The following is an 18,447-nucleotide window of genomic DNA, read 5'->3' on the forward strand; positions in this document are numbered from 1 at the left end:
TCCAATTGGACCTCAGGTCCATTCACTAGGAGGGAAATCATACCTGGGACTAGAAACCTAGACAATGGCCAGGGGCTAATGAATTCATGGATCATAGAGGAGAAGCCCCTGTAATGACTTTACTATACTAATGTAATTCCTAATTGCATTCTAAAACCTATCCTTTTACTAACAGATAAATGTAGTTCATAAGCCTCATCAAAGAAGCTTCTTTTTACAGCAAACAGACAAAACAAAGAGACAGAGAGAAAGAGAGAGAGAAAAGAAGAAGGAGGAGGAGGAGAGAAAGAAAGAAAGAAAGAAAGAAAGAAAGAAAGAAAGAAAGAAAGAAAGTGAAAAAGAAAAACATTAACCACAACAAAACCCCACACAAATGGTCATAATACAAAGACCAATGCATCATGGGCAACTCAACCTCCACAGATACATCTATAATACAATTCAGGCAACATGTGGAAGCGATGGCAGAAAGATTGTAGAAGTCGGAAGGTCAAAAAACATGCTGTGAGATTGTTTCTTATAAAAAGAAAAGAAGCTACATTCATGATACCTAAAAAATATGCTGCTTAAACAATACACTTACTAACAGAGGAAAAGAAATCTTGTGAGGTTTCACCCCCTAGAAGAAGGAGAAGAAGCACATGCTACAAATGCCTGTGGAAATAGGAAATATTAGATTCCCCTAGGGATGACATCCCTAATTGATTATATAATACAAATTATATAATATAATTTCAGCCCTAAAATCATGTACATACAAGCCATGTGAAACAGACTCCATGGTTTGTGTTAATGTATTTATAAGTGCGTGTGTGTGTGTGTGTGTGTGTGTGTCTGTGTGTAGAAAAATAAGCTACAATATCATGAAGTGTGGCAATTTGCAAGATCATATGGTATAGTCTGGAATAATAGTAGTAACAGTGAGAGCAGGCTAATAGCAACATGCCAGTATTCTCGAGAAATGCCTGAGCAAGAGAGTGCTCTGATGATAATGATGGGTACCAGTTAACTCCAACAGAATAAGTAAAAACCCAGCTAGAAGACAGAAAGCATGCCAAGTATTAAGCATCCTCCTGGAAATCCTTAATTCTTACTTTCTGAATCACCAAGAGTCTCCCGAGTGTCCCAACTTATGAAGAAAAAGACCTGAGTAGAGCTGTGGCCCATGAGGATGAATGACTTTATTGTCAGTCTAATATTTGCATCCACACTGTTTTATCAGAGTGAGAGAGTTCTGTAAAGATAGATCACCCTGAATCTATCACGTCAGGCTAATGAACTTATAAGACTGGGGAACCAATCACTACAGTAACTTGCAGTAGACTACATATGAGCAAGCAAAGTTTCAGAAGTTCCCCCAACACCATTGGCCTATTGGCAGCAGCCAACACAGAGAACACCATTATCTTATTGGCAGCAGCCAACACAGAGATGGATTTTTGGGTCTCACTGGTAGAAGCTAAGCTTCTATAACACAGTTGCTCTGAATGTCATGCCTGCTCTCCAGGTGTTCCTACTTACCGATGCTTTGTCCATCATCCCAAAACAGCTGACCTTCAGCCTTCCCAGCATCATCCAAAGCAACAGTCAATCCCATAAAATTTTTTCGACTACAAAATAAAGAAGTCATTATTTCTTTTTACTTGGTCATGGGTTGCAAAAGTAAAAAAAAAAAAAAATATATATGCTGAAAATATTCCTTACCCAGAAACGAAAGTCAACATATTAAAAATGTACAAAAATGACAAAAATAGAGCAAGATAAAATATAAGATACGAGCCAACAAAACATTTAAAGTTTAATGATGTGAACTTCGACTTTGAAAATTCACATATGCACACTTTCTAGCACTGCACTAGGACAACAATATGGTGTGATATCAATTTCTTAATAAGAAAATCTCAGAAAAAAATAAAACTTCAACAGCCTTCAGGCACCAGGAAATGAAGCCCAAACTACTTAGGATGCCATCCACAGCCTTTCATGGGCTATCTGGACCTTTTTAATTTTACCTACCCAACAAAGTTTTTTATCTTTACTTCTTTAACCCTTGCCACAAATCTCTCCCTGATTTCACACAGACAAATCCTATTTATTATGCAAAAGCCACCTCAGGGGCCTGTTTCAGATAAAATGATACTTTTCATCACAGACTGAAAGTAGACTGCTCTTCTGTGGTTTTTAAAATATGCTTCTTGACACGTTTTGTGTGAGTGTGTGTGTGTGTGTGTGTGTGTGTGTGTGTGTGTGTGTTGAGATCTCTTGTTTGAGTTCACCACAGTAAGCCCAGAAGCGAGGACTATGTTCCTGTGGGGCCACTGCAAGGGAAGGTGTTCGTTAATTAATACTCCTCTTTTCAATAATGTGGAAAGAAAAACAGGTTTCTATTTGCAAAAGAATTTTGCTCAGAAAAAAAATTGTGCTCTTGACACAAGAGCACAGGTTAAAAAAAAAAATCTCCCAAGGACCGGCTTAATGAACTGGCCTTCTAGATCCTATCAGGAGGTGCCCACAGAATTCAACCGATGGAACTCCTCAGCAATTTGGTGTCTGTGTAATTTGGTATTTATCCACTCACCCTGGCAAAGGGCCAGCTCATCATCAAACACGGCTTCCTCATACCTGTAGTGAGTGTTCATTGCAGGCTCTTGCCAAGGCAGGATGTAGCCTCCTCTGACATGAAGGTTAATGTGGTCCAGAGGAGCAGGAAGGTCCCTCCATTCACCTAATGACTCTTGGCCGGTTCCCTAGAAGGAAGCATATAAGAAATGTTGACAGGTAAGTCAACTAAATGACTTACATATTTTACTAAAAATTCCTCCTTACTAATCATTACTGAGCATATTGGAAGACCAGAAAAGTACTGTAAATATGATGGGAGGTTGTCTATTTTCATTTTTGCTTAAACTTCTGAAAACCTAAGGTTTTCTGTGTATGTCTAGAAAAGGTATTGGATGGACAGTGGGAGATATAGATACCCAGGTGTTATGCTGATCCCCATTTATACAGATTTGGTTAGAGCCAGAAAGGTTGAAAATTATTGCTGGAAATTTAGGAGAAAGTTTTCGCCACTGATCTAGCCTATGCAGAGCCATCTGGTTCTTCCTAAAAGGTTTCCAACATACCGTGCTATGGTCATACCACCGGGCTCTGGGGAAATAAGCATGGACCTTAAATGTGTTCTGAAATATAAAATCAGCATGTTACTATGAAAATCGCAACTGGGAAGTAATATTTATCTTTAAAACACTTTTTTATAGAATTAAGAATAAGATAAAATTTTATTTTCTCAGAGATTTGAGAAATCTTAATGAGTATGCTTTGAAAAGTCCTCTTCAAATATACAGAAAATAATGCCTTAATTAAAGAAATTAGAAAAATAATACTAGATCACAGAATTCTAAAATAAAAAGAAAACAGTGTTCAAGTGTTTTCATTAATAAATATCTTGTGGGTAACGATCTCCTTTTCATGTTCTAGAAAGTTTGAAAGTTTGACAATAATGAGTAGTTAAGACAGGAAAATGGTTAATGTGGGTTTTGCCAGGAGATGTTCTTAGTAGGTAGAGACATCGGCCAGCAACATGGAAAACTTGAGTTTGATCCCTGCAGGCCACATGGCAGAAGGAAAGAACCAACTCCTAAAAGTTGTCTTCTAATATCTGTACACAAGCACCCACAAAGCTCAATAATTTTAATTTAAACGAATTTTCAGCATCTTTGGATCATGTGAATGTAAGGTGTCTAGTCTATAAATTAGAAACTCACACTTTGCAGAACAGGGCTGATCAGGATGGCTGGGCCCAACATGAACTGGTGGTCTATGACCCATGTGGTACTGTCTTCTGTGAACCTGAAAAATCCAATATGGAAAACTCATCCTTGTGCTTACAACCATGCCAAAGTGTTAGTTACAAACATGCCCCGACCCACTGTTTGGGAAAAGAGGCAGCACTCACTCATGGAGAAGAGGTCTGACGACAGTGCTGCCTTCAGCATGGGCTTTGTGCATCAGGGTATACAGATAAGGCAGCAGGGAGTATCTGGTCCTCAAAACTTTTCTTGAGTACTCCTCAAAGGCTGAATCCCAGGCCACAGGATCTTGTCTCTGAAAGGGTGAGTGAGCATGTAACAGCAGGTCAGCTCTTCATCACTGATCCCAAGGGGTTCAGAAGAGGATAGCTAGACACTTACTCCATGTGTAAGACAAGTGTCACTTCTCTAGTCATTTCTAGCCTATTCCTTTATGCTCCCTCTGCCACCTATAAAACCAGTGTGGATGCTACTCCTCTTTATCGCTGATTCTCAGGCCCCTTCATAATCTAGCTGTGGCTTTGTGCATTTGTAAGGTCTTAGCAATAGGCCCCTATGTAGTATTGATTTATCATAAATGGTTTGAGTAAAATACCAACACAATATTCTTTCAAGCAAGGAAATGTGTTATATGGTAGATCAGTGTAGGAGCTAGAAAATGTCTTTTCTTGTCAATAATGCTTCCAAGAACTGAGGAAAAGTGTACTATTAAGAGTTATTTAGGGCTGGAGAGATGGCTCAGTAGTTATGAGCACTGTCTGCTCTTCCAGAGGACCCGAGTTCAATTCCCAGCAACCACATGGTGGCTCACAACCATCGATAATGAGATCTGGTGCCCTCTTCTGGCATGCAGGCAGAATACTGTGTACACAATAGAGAAATAAATCTTTTTTTAAAATGTTATTTATAACCTTGGGGTTCTGAACTTTGTGAATATTCCAAAACATGGACGACTTGGTGGTCTTCATTAGTTGACAGGAAATAAGAATGACACACTTGTAATTTTGAATTTTGAATTGTAGTTTTGAATTACACTTGCTGTGATTTGACATTTCTATAATATTTGTGGCACGAACAATGGCTGCCTCACCCTCGTCCCAGCCGTGTTGTGGTTCCTGGAGAAAGGATAAAATGCTCCCAGCTGCGTCCAGCGGATACACATCTCATACTCAGCATCTCCAAAGAACCCACAAATGTCTGCCCCTGTCTGAGAGGCAGCAAAATCTGGTTATCAACTGGGTATTCTTTCAAGACAGACACACATAATAAATCTGGATAAGGTACAACAGCTCAACATGACTTACATAAGATATTCCAAAGAGACTGAACTCCATCATGCCTGCAATGAAACAAAACAGCCAGATTAAACAAAGACAATCTTTGAGTAGGAGAGGGGAAGTTCAACCTGACTCTATCTTTATTTCATTAACATCCCAGGGCCATTCCTGATGAGCACACACTGACAGAGCATTCAACTTTTCTCGACTTTACCACCAATCTAAATACATAAGGTATAGCCAAATAGTGCACACTATAGTTCCGCTCTCACTACCAGGGAAGGCCCCTGGGCACAGCCCACACACCGATGATGGACTTCCCCAGCTGGTCCCAGGCCGCTGTGTTGTCTCCCAGCCAGTGTCCTCCCCAGCGTCCAGAGGAGGGGAATGTGGAGCGTGTGATGACGATCCCCCTCTCTCCTGTCACCTCCTGCACGGCTCTAGTTGGGGAGATAAAGAGGTGGATTTGAAGATGACAGCCACAGGATTTCACTACAGAGTGGTGGCTGAAGCTCTGGGCACGAAGCAGTAGAACTAAAGTTGCCCTGAGAGTCAGAGCACTTCTTCCAGGAAAGAACCCTGAAGTGATGATGTGAGTCACAACCAAGCCCACAGCACACTGCAAGAGCTACACCGGCACCTCAAGTTAGCATCTCAAGTTAGCACCTCATTCTTAAAAGGCCCAATTCACTGGTTATAGGGGGAGGTCAGAAGATTCGGTGGAGTGAGTGGAAACACAAGTATTTATAGAACAAATCCTCTACTCCAGGAACACATCAATCAATTCCAAATCTACCATTGCACGTTCCCCACGAGGGAGGTGTTTTTAAGTTCCCATTACTAGTAGGAAGCCTAGCACAGGAAGTTACCAAGAATAATTTAAGGAATATGTAGATAGGCTTGGGATATGAATGGTGGTATACATACTTTGGGGTATTATTAACATTTTCTGCTACATTCGACCCTGCTGGTAAGGTCGAAGTCTGGCATTACCGGATAGCTCCTGAGCTTGGTGCTAAGACGACAGACTTCCTTCCTCAGCTGGGTTCCCTCCTCTCTCCCTAATCTGAGGAAACCCAAGATCTTCTAAAGGATTGTCACATAGCTTTTAGGGAGACTGCAGGTCCAATCCTTTCCTGATAGGAAACCTATCCAGTGTGCACCTGGGATTCCTGGAAATACCCTGCACACTAATGAGATGTTTTGGTGTTTTGGCTGTCAACCAATGATCCATTTCCATACCTCTAATCATATCTAGAGTGTTCCCCACTGTCCATAGGATAATTATATTCTGTCCACCCCCCAGACTGTGCCTCTGCGTGTAAATGAATTATCCCTGGCACCCCTAACCCTAGCGAAACAAACATATTCACCTTCAAAACTCCTCCCACTGCCCAAGGTTTATAAATCCCTGTTTCACACTAAATAAATGTACTGCCATCATTTGTTTCACCAAAACTGTCTGAGACTCATCATTTATTCTGGGGAAGGAAGGGATCCTCTCCTCCTTGAAGAATTCACTGCTAGACCCCTGGGCTTGGCTTCTGTCACCCTTTAGCAGCGAGCTCAGTGCTCATCTGTGAAGGTGAGTCTCTGACTGTACCAGGCACAGGTGTTTAACGAATCCTCTGCCCTTAGCCTAAGGGAGGTATTCACTACCAGCTATGGAACTCCCAAGTTTCTGCTGCCATCTGGTTCCTGCAATCTCATTAAAAAGAGCTAATTGTAACACATAGTGAAAAACGCTTTTCCACACCCCCAGTGAGCTAGGGAGCCTGTGCACAGACCTCGCTCTGAGTGCACTAGCTATTCCTGAGAAAAGCAGAACTGACAGTGCCTGCACCAGCCCTCAAGAGAAATGTGCACTCCAGGTGCTGCACCAAGCAGCAGCAACAGGGAACACAGGACACTGCTATGCTTTGAAAAGCAAGGTATGTTTTACACACACAGGAAAAATACATGAAATGCCTTTAAACAGTTATATAAACATGGTTTTTATGTATGTACCCATAGTCAGGAAAAAAATTGTGTGAGAGAAAAAAAAAAAAAAAAAATGGAATCAAAGAAGTATCCGAGTGTGTTTTCAATACAAATGTTTGCTAGAGAGATCAGTGGGCACAGACAAGTGCTCACTTACTGAAAGCTTTCTGGTTAACAAATGCACTCAGAGGGCTGACAAAGGAAGATGTTTTCACACACACACACACACAAAGGAATAAAGTCCACTGGCACAGCATGGTACATTCATACCTACTCTCTCTCCTCTCTCCCTCTCCCTCTCCCTCTCTCTCATACACACACACACACACACCACATACACGTAAATTAATTTAATTTTATATTCAAGTATCCATATATATGCATATGTAAGGGATCTGACAGTTCGAGGAGGATGTAGGTCAAAGTCAGCAAGAGCAGTTCAACATCAAGTGCTAATGAAATGGTGAAAACAAGAGACGCCGCTAAGTGCTAGCAGTACATCAAGCATTTGTGGATTCATATTGTCCTTTAATAGTAATGATAACCCAGGGCATTCTGTGGTGCTGGCTAACTAGGAAAAGGCATTATGACTGTGACCCACCAATCTAAAACCAAAGCCCAAATTCTTTTTTTTTTTAATTTTATTAATTTATTCATATTACATCTCAATGGTTATCCCCTCCCTTGTATCCTCCCATTCCTCCCTCCCTCCCATTTTCCCCTTACTCCCCTCCCCTATGACTGTGACTGAAGGGAACCTCCTCCCCCCGTGTATGCTCATAGGGTATCTTGGTAGCCTGCTGTCCTTCCTCTGAGTGCCACCAGGTCTCCCCATTCAGGGGACTTGGTCAAATATGAGGCATCAGAGTTCGTGTGAAAGTCAGTCCCCACTCTCCACTCAGCTGTGGAGAATGTCCTGTTCGTTGGCTAGATCTGGGTAGGGGTTTGAAGTTTACAGCCTGTATTGTCCTTGGCTGGTGCCATAGTTTGAGTGGGACCCCTGGGCCCAAATCTGCCTATCAAAATGTTCTTCTTGTAGGTTTCTAGGACCCTCTGGATCCTTCAACATTGCCATTCTCCCATGCTTCTCTCATCTAGAGTCCCAATAGGATGTTTTCCCCTCTGTCCCAGTTTCCTGGTTAGTGAAGACTTTCATGGGACATGCCCCTTGGGCTAGGAGAGATGGCTCAGCTGTTAAAGGCTAGGCTCACAACCAAAACCAAAGCCCAAATTCTAAACCACCACAACAAACAGAAACGAAGGAAACAAAAGCAATTCACAGAGGAATAGGCTTCCCTGAAAGATCATTTATAGATTGAGCTTCCTGGAGGGAGGGAGGGAGGGAGGGAGGGAGGGAAGGAGGGAGGGAGGGAGGGATGGAGGGAGAAAGGGAGGGAGAGAGTAGATGGAGTGGATGGGATCTGTGACAGATAAGGTTTCCCTGAGGAGAAAGAGGGGGTTGGCAAGGAGAAGGTTCAGTCAGAAACTAAAGCAAGACTCATATTTTCTCCATGCTGCAGTCTGAGCTCTGCAAGGCCCCTCTCTGACAAGAGAAAATCCTGCCCTTCTAAGAACACTCAACTGTCATTTCTGTGACGTTTTCCTGGATTGTCCCGTTGGTCACATTTCCTTCTGGTTGTTTGGCTTTTCCAAACAGAGGAGGGTCTACTTAACAGGGAGGAATCACCCCTCACTCTTCCTCACACAGTCTGAGGTAAGGCTGCACCCAAGGACACCTGCTTTCTTATTTCATAGGAAGGGATCGTTGTTTTCCTGAAGAACCAGTTTCTGCTTGGTCAGAGTGCAAGAAATATCCGATACCAACCTTTCTATAGAACAGTGTAAAACTGGTGTTTGTGATGAAAAATTCAACTCCCCTACCTGGGAAGACTTTTATGCAAATGTTTTCATCGCTCCTACCACCACCTAATGGAACCTTTGTTTACACAAAGACCCCATTGCATTCTTGGAATTTAGTGACAGGGTGGACTGTCCTGGGCCTCCTTTCCTTCATTTCCTTTGGATTATTGTTTTTGTTTTGTTTTGTTTTGTTTTGTTTTAAATTAGGCAGTCAGGAAAGACTATGAGGTTGGATGTCTGCCAATGACAAAAGGCAGAGTCAACACCGGAGTTAGAATAAAAAAGTGTGCCTCCCACCTGTCAGTTCCATAGAAAACTCCAGTTCCCCAAACTCCAAAAGGCAGTTCAAATATCCAGCAATGACCTCCACATGGACTATCAGAGGATTTCTGGCCGTTAGATAAAAGCCAGAATTCCTTGGAAACTTGTGAAACTGGCCCCTTCTACCAAAAAGGAGTCATTTCTTTAGCTCTGGCAAAAGGGACATATGGCTCTTCCATTAGCAAATATCTATGGTGCTTATCAGCATATTAAGGTCCACACTGGCACCCAGGTCCCTTTAGTCCTCACTCACAAATACTTGTTAACATATTTCCAAGGCCCTCTGCTAGCCTCCTGGCCCCTCGCTCCCCCATAGCAAATGGTCCTTCTTTTTTTTTTTAAAGATTTCTTTCTTTAAAGATTTGTTTTATTATTATATATACAGTGTTGTCCGCTTGTTTACCTGCAGGCCAGAAGAGGGCACCAGGTTACATTATAGATGGTTGTGAGCCACCATGTGGTTGCTGGGAATTGAACTCAGGACCTTCAGAACTGTAGGCGGTGCTCTTAACCACTGAGCCATCTCTCCAGCCCCAATGGTCCTTCTTATAACCCAGATTTCTTCCTACTCTTTCTGCTCTCTCACATTCTCATCTCTCATGCTATGTTCCTTGTCTTCTTATTTCCACTATTCTCTCCCACCTCTCTAGCCTTGGCTGTACTCTTCCAGATGCCCCTGGCTGGTTCCTGTCTTATCTATAACAACAACAGAAACAAAATAACAGCAAAAGCAAAAACGAAAATCCAACTATCCCTTAACCATTCTGTGGAGTGGTCATGTGCTCAGTTTATACACCACCCCAGTGTGTTCGCTCTCCTGAGCACACGCTCTAGGTTAAGAGTTCTGTTTTGCTTTGTCCAGACACTTCAGTTGGAGTGGTGGTCTCTCGCTTTGTGACCCTAAACGTATATCTGGCAAGAGGAAACTAGAACTGTATAAACAATGTGACATTATGAAAGAGCAACTGAAATATAAAAAAAAAAAAAAAGTAGGGAAATTAACAAGAAGGTTGCTAGGAAGACCATGGCATCACTTAGTTGTGCCTCTCCTCACCTGTGGATGTCATGGCTAAACAGCCTAAGATTCCCAGAAGGCCTGGAAATAGGACTAGAGGACAAACATCACAGGGACATTGAATGGAAGTAAGTACAGGCATGGAAAATACCATTCTATCATGTAAAAATAAACTGAATAGTCTGGAACTTTTTGTGACTCTGGGAAGTGAGGGGATTAATTCCATCACTACTGCTCTTAGAGTCTAGGACAGTTTCCTTCACAAAAGAGGTGTGTGTGTGTGTGTGTTTGTGTGTGTGTGTGTGTGTTTGTGTGTGTGTGTGTGTGTGTGTGTTCACACAAAAATCTGTTCCTGACCGAAGTCAGGTGAAAGAGGGCACCTGTGAACTTTTTCTTCAATATAAAATAAAACAAAATATACAGGAAGAACAGCTGAAAGCAACCATTTCAGAACTCAGAAGCCACCAGTGATTTTTTAAGAAATATCTTTCCCAAAATAAACTGTTAAATCCTACCCAGACAGTGAGACTTGTAATGTTCTTCCTTAAGGCTACTCCCACCTCAAACCATCCCCTACTAAACTCCACAGTAATCCAAAGCCAGCAATTTTTAATCCCACTGGGCAAGAATAAAACCACTGCTATAATTTTGAGTCACTTCTGGAGCAAGCTTTAATTAAATACTGGCCAGGTTGATGGACTTTGGCCAAGTGCTCATAAAGGCAAACCCTCAAGGTATCTACTTCCTGCCTTCATCCAGTGGGGTACTTCATCCTGATGAGGTACTTCCTGCCTCCCTGACTTTCCCCTAAGTGAGATCAAACACATCCAGTGCAGTTGGGTCAACCAAATTTGCTCAAGTGAGACCATGTTGCTTGTTCTAAGAACACCAGCCTCCATCATCTGAGGGAAGATCCGTCTTTGGGCGAGAGGCTCAGAGGTTGGAAGCATTTTCATTTATGAATTTCTTATGCACAACACACCTTTGGCTCTCATAAAGCTTCACGCGAGACTAAGAAATCTGAACTCCCAGTTTTGTTAAAAAGTATTTTCCCCAAAGCATCTTAAATAGTCTATTCTAACTTTAGTCCTGGAGACAGTGTCTACTCAGATGGTATCGTGACCCTGTGTTTTGATTCAGATCTCAGTTCAGGAATGAGAAAAATTTTCCACCTCTAAAGAATTTGTTGCCTAAACTCCACCACTGTTGTTGGCAACATCATAGTACTAACACTGTGATTTCACTTGGGGTAAAACATTTGGCTCACATTTTAAAAGTAATTCCTGAAGGACTAGACCCATAGAAAACTTTGTAAAAAGAATGCACATTCCTGGGCATCTTAAACACTGTGTTGCCTGAGTTCCAGTACATTCCCAAAGGAGAGCCAGGAAATAAGGTCCTGTAACTGTGCTGGAGGGAAAACAAAAGCCAGAATAAAATGTAAAGTTATCCTTTACTCTCCTAAATTTGTGTTTTCTTCACGTTGGCAAACAGTAAAGAGGACAGGCATTTAGTATGGCTGGAGTAGGCCTAGGACAGTCATCTCCCATCCTTCGAACTGACTTTTCTTAGAGTGTTCTCTTTTGAAAAAGCTGACGTTAGGAAAGCTTTCTCCTCCCCTTGGAAATGTAAATATTTTAAGCTAATTGTATGGGATTTAGAATCAACAATGTCTCTCTCAAAGCCCAAAGAGTAATCCTTTGAAATGCGATCTCTAGGGGAGGTAGAAGCTCCGCCCACTCAGGCTCTAAAGAGGAATGGGAGGCAGCCTTCAAGAGGGCTTCCTTGGTTCAAGCAGGGAAAACCAGCTCCTCTCTCAAAGACCAGAGAAAGTACATTTTCCTTTAATTAAGGCCAATTAGCAAAAACAGGTGGCCTACATTCTCCCCACCCCAGGACTCAAAAACTCTTAGATGTTTGTTTTCAATGTTCCGACTAGAGTTTGGTCTCTCTTCTATTGTATCTTTGAATATATTTTCCTCTTTTCATCACCTTTGCTTAATGAGAGTTTATTTGAGAAATCCTCTGACCAGTGATTGGTTGAGCACTGGATTGATTATATTAACCTGTAGGTGTCTAGATGTCTCCAAAGAAAGGGAAGGAGAGAGGAGGGGAGAGCAAGGGAAGGGAAGGGAAGGGAAGGGAATGCAGAATCCAGAAAAGTTGCTGATCAAATAAGAATCAAAACAATAGCCAACCCTATGGACAGTGGAAGAACTATATTTTTTTATTGGAAATGTTCAATTTTCAACAATAACAACAACAAAAAACACTCATAAATGAAATGTAAGAAAATGTAATATACATAAGAATAAAAAGTAGAAAATGGAAATATTGCTAAAAGGACTTGGTAGAGAAGGAGTTTAAGCAAGATATTGTAAATATGTTCAAAGAACTAAAAGAAAGCATGTCTTATTAAATAAATGTATAATCTGCCATATTACTAGGCAGGACAGAAAGATGGGGAAATTACAGAGACGGTGGCAGTGAAAGGTATCTCCCTTGGATGAAAGTCAAGATTTCCAGTTCAGTTAAAAATTTTGCTATGGCAGTGGCCTACATAGAGACAATATTGTTTTTATTTAGAGGTATTTTAAATAAAAATATAAGATAGCACTGGGCCATGCTTAAGACCTAAGCACATAGGACCCTGAATAGAACTTCATTGCTTTCCCATATGTGAGCCAGAAATATTTATGAATCTCACAAACAAGATTATAAACTATGCTTACAGTGAAAATATATCTTAACTCCCTGTACCAGCCTTTATCTTTGCTAACAGTAACAAAAACATACTCACTCGTAGGTGGGTCTGGTCTGGGACCACCCGTACAGGCTGTGCACATCATAGTGCTGCACCCGGGAGCCATCTGGAAGGATCTGCTCGCTCTCCATGCACAGAGTCTTGCTGCTCAGGCCCCTGTCCCTGCCTTCCACATCTGAGGGGGAAATAATGAGTTATTTCCCAGATATCTTGATTTATATGCTGGCATGCCTGTCATAATACGTATAATTATTTGAGAGTTTTGCTACATAAAAAGGCAATAATCTGTGATTTTATAATTAATTAAGGCTAAGAAGAACATGGGAGTTGGATAAAGCATCCTCTTTTGCTCCAACTTGAACTTAATGTGCCAGCTCACGTCGCACCAGGACAAACTCCTTTGATGTTAGGACCGTCTCTTCCACTAGATGGTAGTGTTCTCAAGGGAATAAATAGATCTTGTTCAGATTAATTCTGTGTTGGTGTTTCTAAATCTTTCTGGCTTGTCTGCATTTGGCTGACAAATATTAAATTAAGGGAGGATAGAGGAAGTGTGTGGATGGATGGATGCATGGGCTGATGGACAAAGATGTGACAAATAATCTAGACATTAAGAAACCTGTATTCTAGTTGCTGATAGAACGCTTTTAGGAACTTCATTTCTTGGGCTTCTTTGTGCTAAGAGGACTCAATATTCTGAGATGTCTTTGACCACAGCCTCTTATTGAATTTTCTGGTAGAGTTACCATCAAGGAGTAACTTTCATGAAGTATTTGAACATGGATAGAGAGCGGAGGAACTAGTTTTTTATTCTTTAATCAGAAAGGCCTGTATGTTGGGGGTGTGTTTAAAACTTTGGCAATGAATTTGTAGTCATCCATACAATCAAGTGTATTGTGCAATTTCTTTTATAGCACATCCTGTCATTATTTCTGTTCTTAATTATGTACTTAATAAATCTACTAATTCACATATATTCTATTCTATTTGTGGATTTTATGTCATGTTGAGAGTATGTTTACCCCTCCCCTCCAAAAACTTTGGCTTCACGTGAAAATAAGAGAAGAAAAGAGTCTTGAGCAGGAAAGAAGTCATACATGGCATGTAGGGCGGCTTATTGAGAAGTTCATTGCGGCAGCCTGAGACAGCTCCATCCACAAAGTTTGAAGGCTCATTCATATCCTGAAGTAAGCAAGCAAAGAAAGGATTCTGTCACGTCCAGGGCTGCATGTCCTCTCTACATAGAACAATGATCTCAAAGAAATGACTAAGTTGTGTTTACACAACCTATTCCTTTCTTTAACACTGACATAGATCAAAACGGAATCTAAAAACCCACATGAGCTCAGAGGAGAAGTAACCTTTCCAGTTTCCCTTCTCAAATTTGTGGAGGTTGCATCATCATAGCAAAAGCATTGAGATAACAGGACCCAGAACCTAATGAAATATCTTAATCTAGCCCCTACCCAACAAGCCTGTTTTTATGTTTCAATTCATAGATTATTTACTTTGTCTCTGTAGCCAGTGGTCATTATATTCTTCCTGTACCTTTTCTTATGGCCCTAGCCTGGCTATGACTCTGTTACTGGCATAGGCTGAATAATACACTGAGCAGTTGTAATGACTCAGAAGCAAGGCTGGAAATGAGACTGTACAATAGGGAATGTACAGCCCAATAGTAAGGAGTGAAGGCCCGGAGGGAACGTTCATTGTCTGCTGCTAGAGCAAAAAATAAAATTAGTCTATCTAAAATAAGAGCACAGGCAGCACCAAGCATTGGGAACCTGCTATGCATTGTTTTGGGTTACCCAAAAATAGTTTTCTTTCTGTTAGAGCAGTAGTTCTCAACACACAAATGACCCTTTTACAGGGATCTTTTAAGACCTTTGGAAAACATAGATATTTACATTATAATTCATAACAGTAACAAAATTATACTCTTGAAGTACCTATAAAGCTATTTTTATGGGTGGGGTCACCACAACACGAACTACATGAAAGGCTCGCCCATTAGGAAGGTTGAGAACCACTGTGTTAGAGCAAACATCTCATAGTTTTCAAAAGCTACCTGGCATCTCTTCACTGTCTAACTTATTTGTTTGAATTAATTTGTGTTTTCCCTCAAGTTTCAAGTATGCTTGTCTATCCTGAAGATTCAATAGCCAGTGAGGCCACAAAGCAGCCACGGGACTCAAATTTGTCTCTGTGTGAACTGTGAGCTTCTTCTACTTTGACCCAGGGTCTAGCAGCTATTCAGAGCTGGCCTAGAACTTGCTTAGGGTTTCAGGGGACTAGATGTGGGGGTGCAAAGAATGAAACAAATAAATGTGTTCCCCACCCCTAGAAATATGCAAATGGTATAGACATCTCCCAGAGACATCTCAAGAATTCCAGCTCTGAAAACCTGTGTGACACACATAAGAACAAGATTGTTAAGACATCCCTTCAGGGTAGTTTGTATAAGTCCAATGGTGAATGTCTTTTGGCTCTCAAATTCATGCCTTGTCCATTCCCAGGTCTGCCCTGTCTTGCAGGATGCACTTCCCTGCTCCACAGTGGATTTGACAGCTGGGAAGCAACATCAAGAGACTGACCAATTGGAAACAAGAGATGCCAGGATGATCCTCTGTGTTGCCCATATGTTGGCATTCCTGCCACCCATGGATCAGCATCTTGAGCAGCTGAAACGTCTCCTGAGTAGACTCCGTGTCCCTGGGCAGGCCTACAGTAATCTCTGCTATTGCTGGTCTTAGAAACTAAATTACTTTTCTTTCAGTTATCCAGTCCTAGCTGCCCACTCCCCTAGTTTACAAACTGTCTCCCTGAGGTCTGACCACTCATGTGTTCGAAGAATTAAAGATGCTCTTACGATCCACAGGCCATCAAACTTCAAGCTCTTCTCTGGCTCCCGAGGATTTGCATGCAGCTCTTTTATCTCTTTCTTCCACCACGCAGCTGTGCTGGTACGCAGGAAGTCAGGAAAAGCAACATAGGCCCTGTACAGCTGGAAGAGCAACACCTACTTTTATGGGAAGGTCTCCCCTGATCTAGAAATGGGAATACTAAAGACGAAAGGGGGAATGGGAAAACATTTGTTTAGGCCTGTCTAGTTCCTGATTTAACCTTAGTTTTCTGCTGCTGTTGCTGCAGAGTTTAGAATGGACACAAAGATGGAGGTAGAGAAGAAAAAAAACAATTTAAGTATAGGACTTGTTTTATGATTCAACATTAACCACGAGCAATATAAAACTAGTAGTCAGTATCTAAACATCCCAGGGAAAATGAGCTGCATGATGACCAAGCATGTAGGCTTGATGGGGCAGAGGGCATGAAACCAAGGACTTTCCTCCTTCATGCATGCTGGTGCTGCCTTTGGTCCTTGAGGAATTCATCAAAAAACGTCTGCTTGTGATAGTTTCCTACTTGGGAAAATGTTCTAGATTCTGGTTCATTATTTTCAAGCAACATTGTATTTGAACCACACACTATTGAATGCCTATAAGAGAGGTTTCATGATAATTTTCTTTCTATATCCTTCCATTTTGGTTGCCTGTCAGATTTTTCATTTGATCATTTCCTTGTGCTAAAACTGACCAACAGGTGAGAGGACCCAAGTTAGAGCTAATTAACAAGAATGGGGAAGCTGCTCGTCCTCTCAAAGGAAAAACAAGCATTCAGACTGTTAGGGTGATATTTCCAAAGTTCTCCATTCAACTTCACCTTAACTTGAGTCTCATGGTCGAGAGATTCATCCACATTAACATTGGGCAACTCTGGCCAAACCTAGACAAAATTAAAAAAAAAGAAAAAAAGAAAAAAGAAACCTTTAAAAGTCACTGCATGCAACCATGAGATGTTTCACATATGCAAGCTCAAGTTGGAAACAACTCTACAAATGTCTCACTCTTTGTCATAAATTAAACTGTAAAAGCTGAACATATGGAATTCACCCAGATAACAATGCCCAAGAGTTCCTGAATGATTTCATACATTTTCATACTTGAACTCAAGTAATTAACTTGGTTTTAAGAGGATCTTCTGCACAATAATATTCCAAATGATTACTTAACTCTCATCTATATTTTACTTTTACCAGTCCTATTTCTAATTAGCAGTACATTAACCATATACATTTAAAAAATCACCAGAGAACACTTAATTAACACCTACTAAATGCCTAGAAATATTTCAAAATCTATATAGTCTGAGATTTCAATAAGAAATACTGCTTGCTTTCTTAGAACTCATAGAATTCTTACCGCATTAGTATATAATACTTTTTTAGGGCAATGACACCAAAACACTTCCTATAACAGCTAAACCGGTTACTGAGAGCATTATAAGAGGTCAGATGTAACTGCTCATGTCTTGAAGCTCAGTTTCCAATGGATTAGATAAGAAGACAGTATTCAAAATGATGAGAGCACATGCCGGGGCAACAGACAGAAGCACAGTCGACGTAGGAGAGGGAATTTGAATCTAAGAGCTGCTATCATCTGGGGTCCTGGAGTCTGCCTACATCACCTTTTATAACACGCATATAAGATAAGCACTGAGGCCGGAGAAAGGAATCCAGAGTAATAACATAAATAGTTAGTGATTTCTTTAAAAGTCTAATTAAGCATCACAGGTCATGGGTGAAGGTTTGTTTAGAATTTATGTGGCAGAATCATGGAGCTTGGAGCCCTGATGGATTATTAATGTTTGCTTAAAAACGTTCATGCCAAATATGAATACGGGGAATATAATATTATTTATAACCAATGGCAGCATTCCACGTTTTAGAGAATTTGACCTGTAACTTTGAGTCTAATTCCCTCTTGTTTTGTGATGTATTCATTATCCTGCACATGTTTACAGAGTTTATAGAAGCATATCGTGAGGTGGAGATTACATCTATCTTTCTCAAGTCTTACCTTGCCCCAGACAATGTCATTGGAGTCAGGCCATTTGATGAACACATTGTTTTCCTGTCCTCGAGTGAATGTGAGATAGTGTGTCTCATTTCCAGAAATGGCTGGGTCCTGTGGTGAGAGTTTTAAAATCACAAATATTTTGAATGAAACATCTCCAAGAAAATTCCACAATATATAGTGAAGAAACAATTAGTGACTCAAGACATAATATTAAATATTTTAAAATAATTAGATGTCTTTACTGAGTATATAACCAAAATCAGTGAAGGACAACATTACTACAGGTACCCAAAGGAAGAAACATAATTCTTAAGAACAATTTCTTTCAAAGAGAATAAAAATTTATACCAATATTTATGGTTGTGAGCCTAGCCTTTAACGGCTGAGCCATCTCTCCAGCCCTCCAATGGTCAGAATATTCTCCACAGTTGAGTGGAGAGTGTGATATGACTTTCTCACGTACTCTGGTGCCTCACATTTGACCATGTCCCCTAGAGGGGGA

General features: G+C 40.9%; 1 protein-coding gene across 1 annotated transcript in view; it reads right to left on the reverse strand.

Moving 5' to 3' along the window:
- Positions 1-18,447, reverse strand: part of Mgam2 (maltase-glucoamylase 2 (putative)) — a 79,370-nt gene that overhangs the window by 11,733 nt on the left and 49,190 nt on the right. The window contains exons 32-44 of the mRNA XM_051152402.1: positions 17,946-18,053; positions 16,750-16,812; positions 15,899-16,033; positions 14,127-14,211; positions 13,066-13,204; positions 5,396-5,529; positions 5,117-5,151; positions 4,903-5,019; positions 3,959-4,107; positions 3,768-3,852; positions 3,126-3,182; positions 2,623-2,747; positions 1,522-1,610 (exon numbers count right to left, since the gene is read on the reverse strand). Coding sequence (XP_051008359.1) covers positions 1,522-1,610; positions 2,623-2,747; positions 3,126-3,182; positions 3,768-3,852; positions 3,959-4,107; positions 4,903-5,019; positions 5,117-5,151; positions 5,396-5,529; positions 13,066-13,204; positions 14,127-14,211; positions 15,899-16,033; positions 16,750-16,812; positions 17,946-18,053 — 1,321 coding nt within the window. The remainder of the gene's footprint in view (positions 1-1,521; positions 1,611-2,622; positions 2,748-3,125; positions 3,183-3,767; positions 3,853-3,958; positions 4,108-4,902; positions 5,020-5,116; positions 5,152-5,395; positions 5,530-13,065; positions 13,205-14,126; positions 14,212-15,898; positions 16,034-16,749; positions 16,813-17,945; positions 18,054-18,447) is intronic.

The sequence above is a fragment of the Acomys russatus genome, chromosome 10 (assembly GCF_903995435.1).
Source record: "Acomys russatus chromosome 10, mAcoRus1.1, whole genome shotgun sequence".
In the NCBI taxonomy this organism is placed as follows: Eukaryota; Metazoa; Chordata; class Mammalia; order Rodentia; family Muridae; genus Acomys; species Acomys russatus.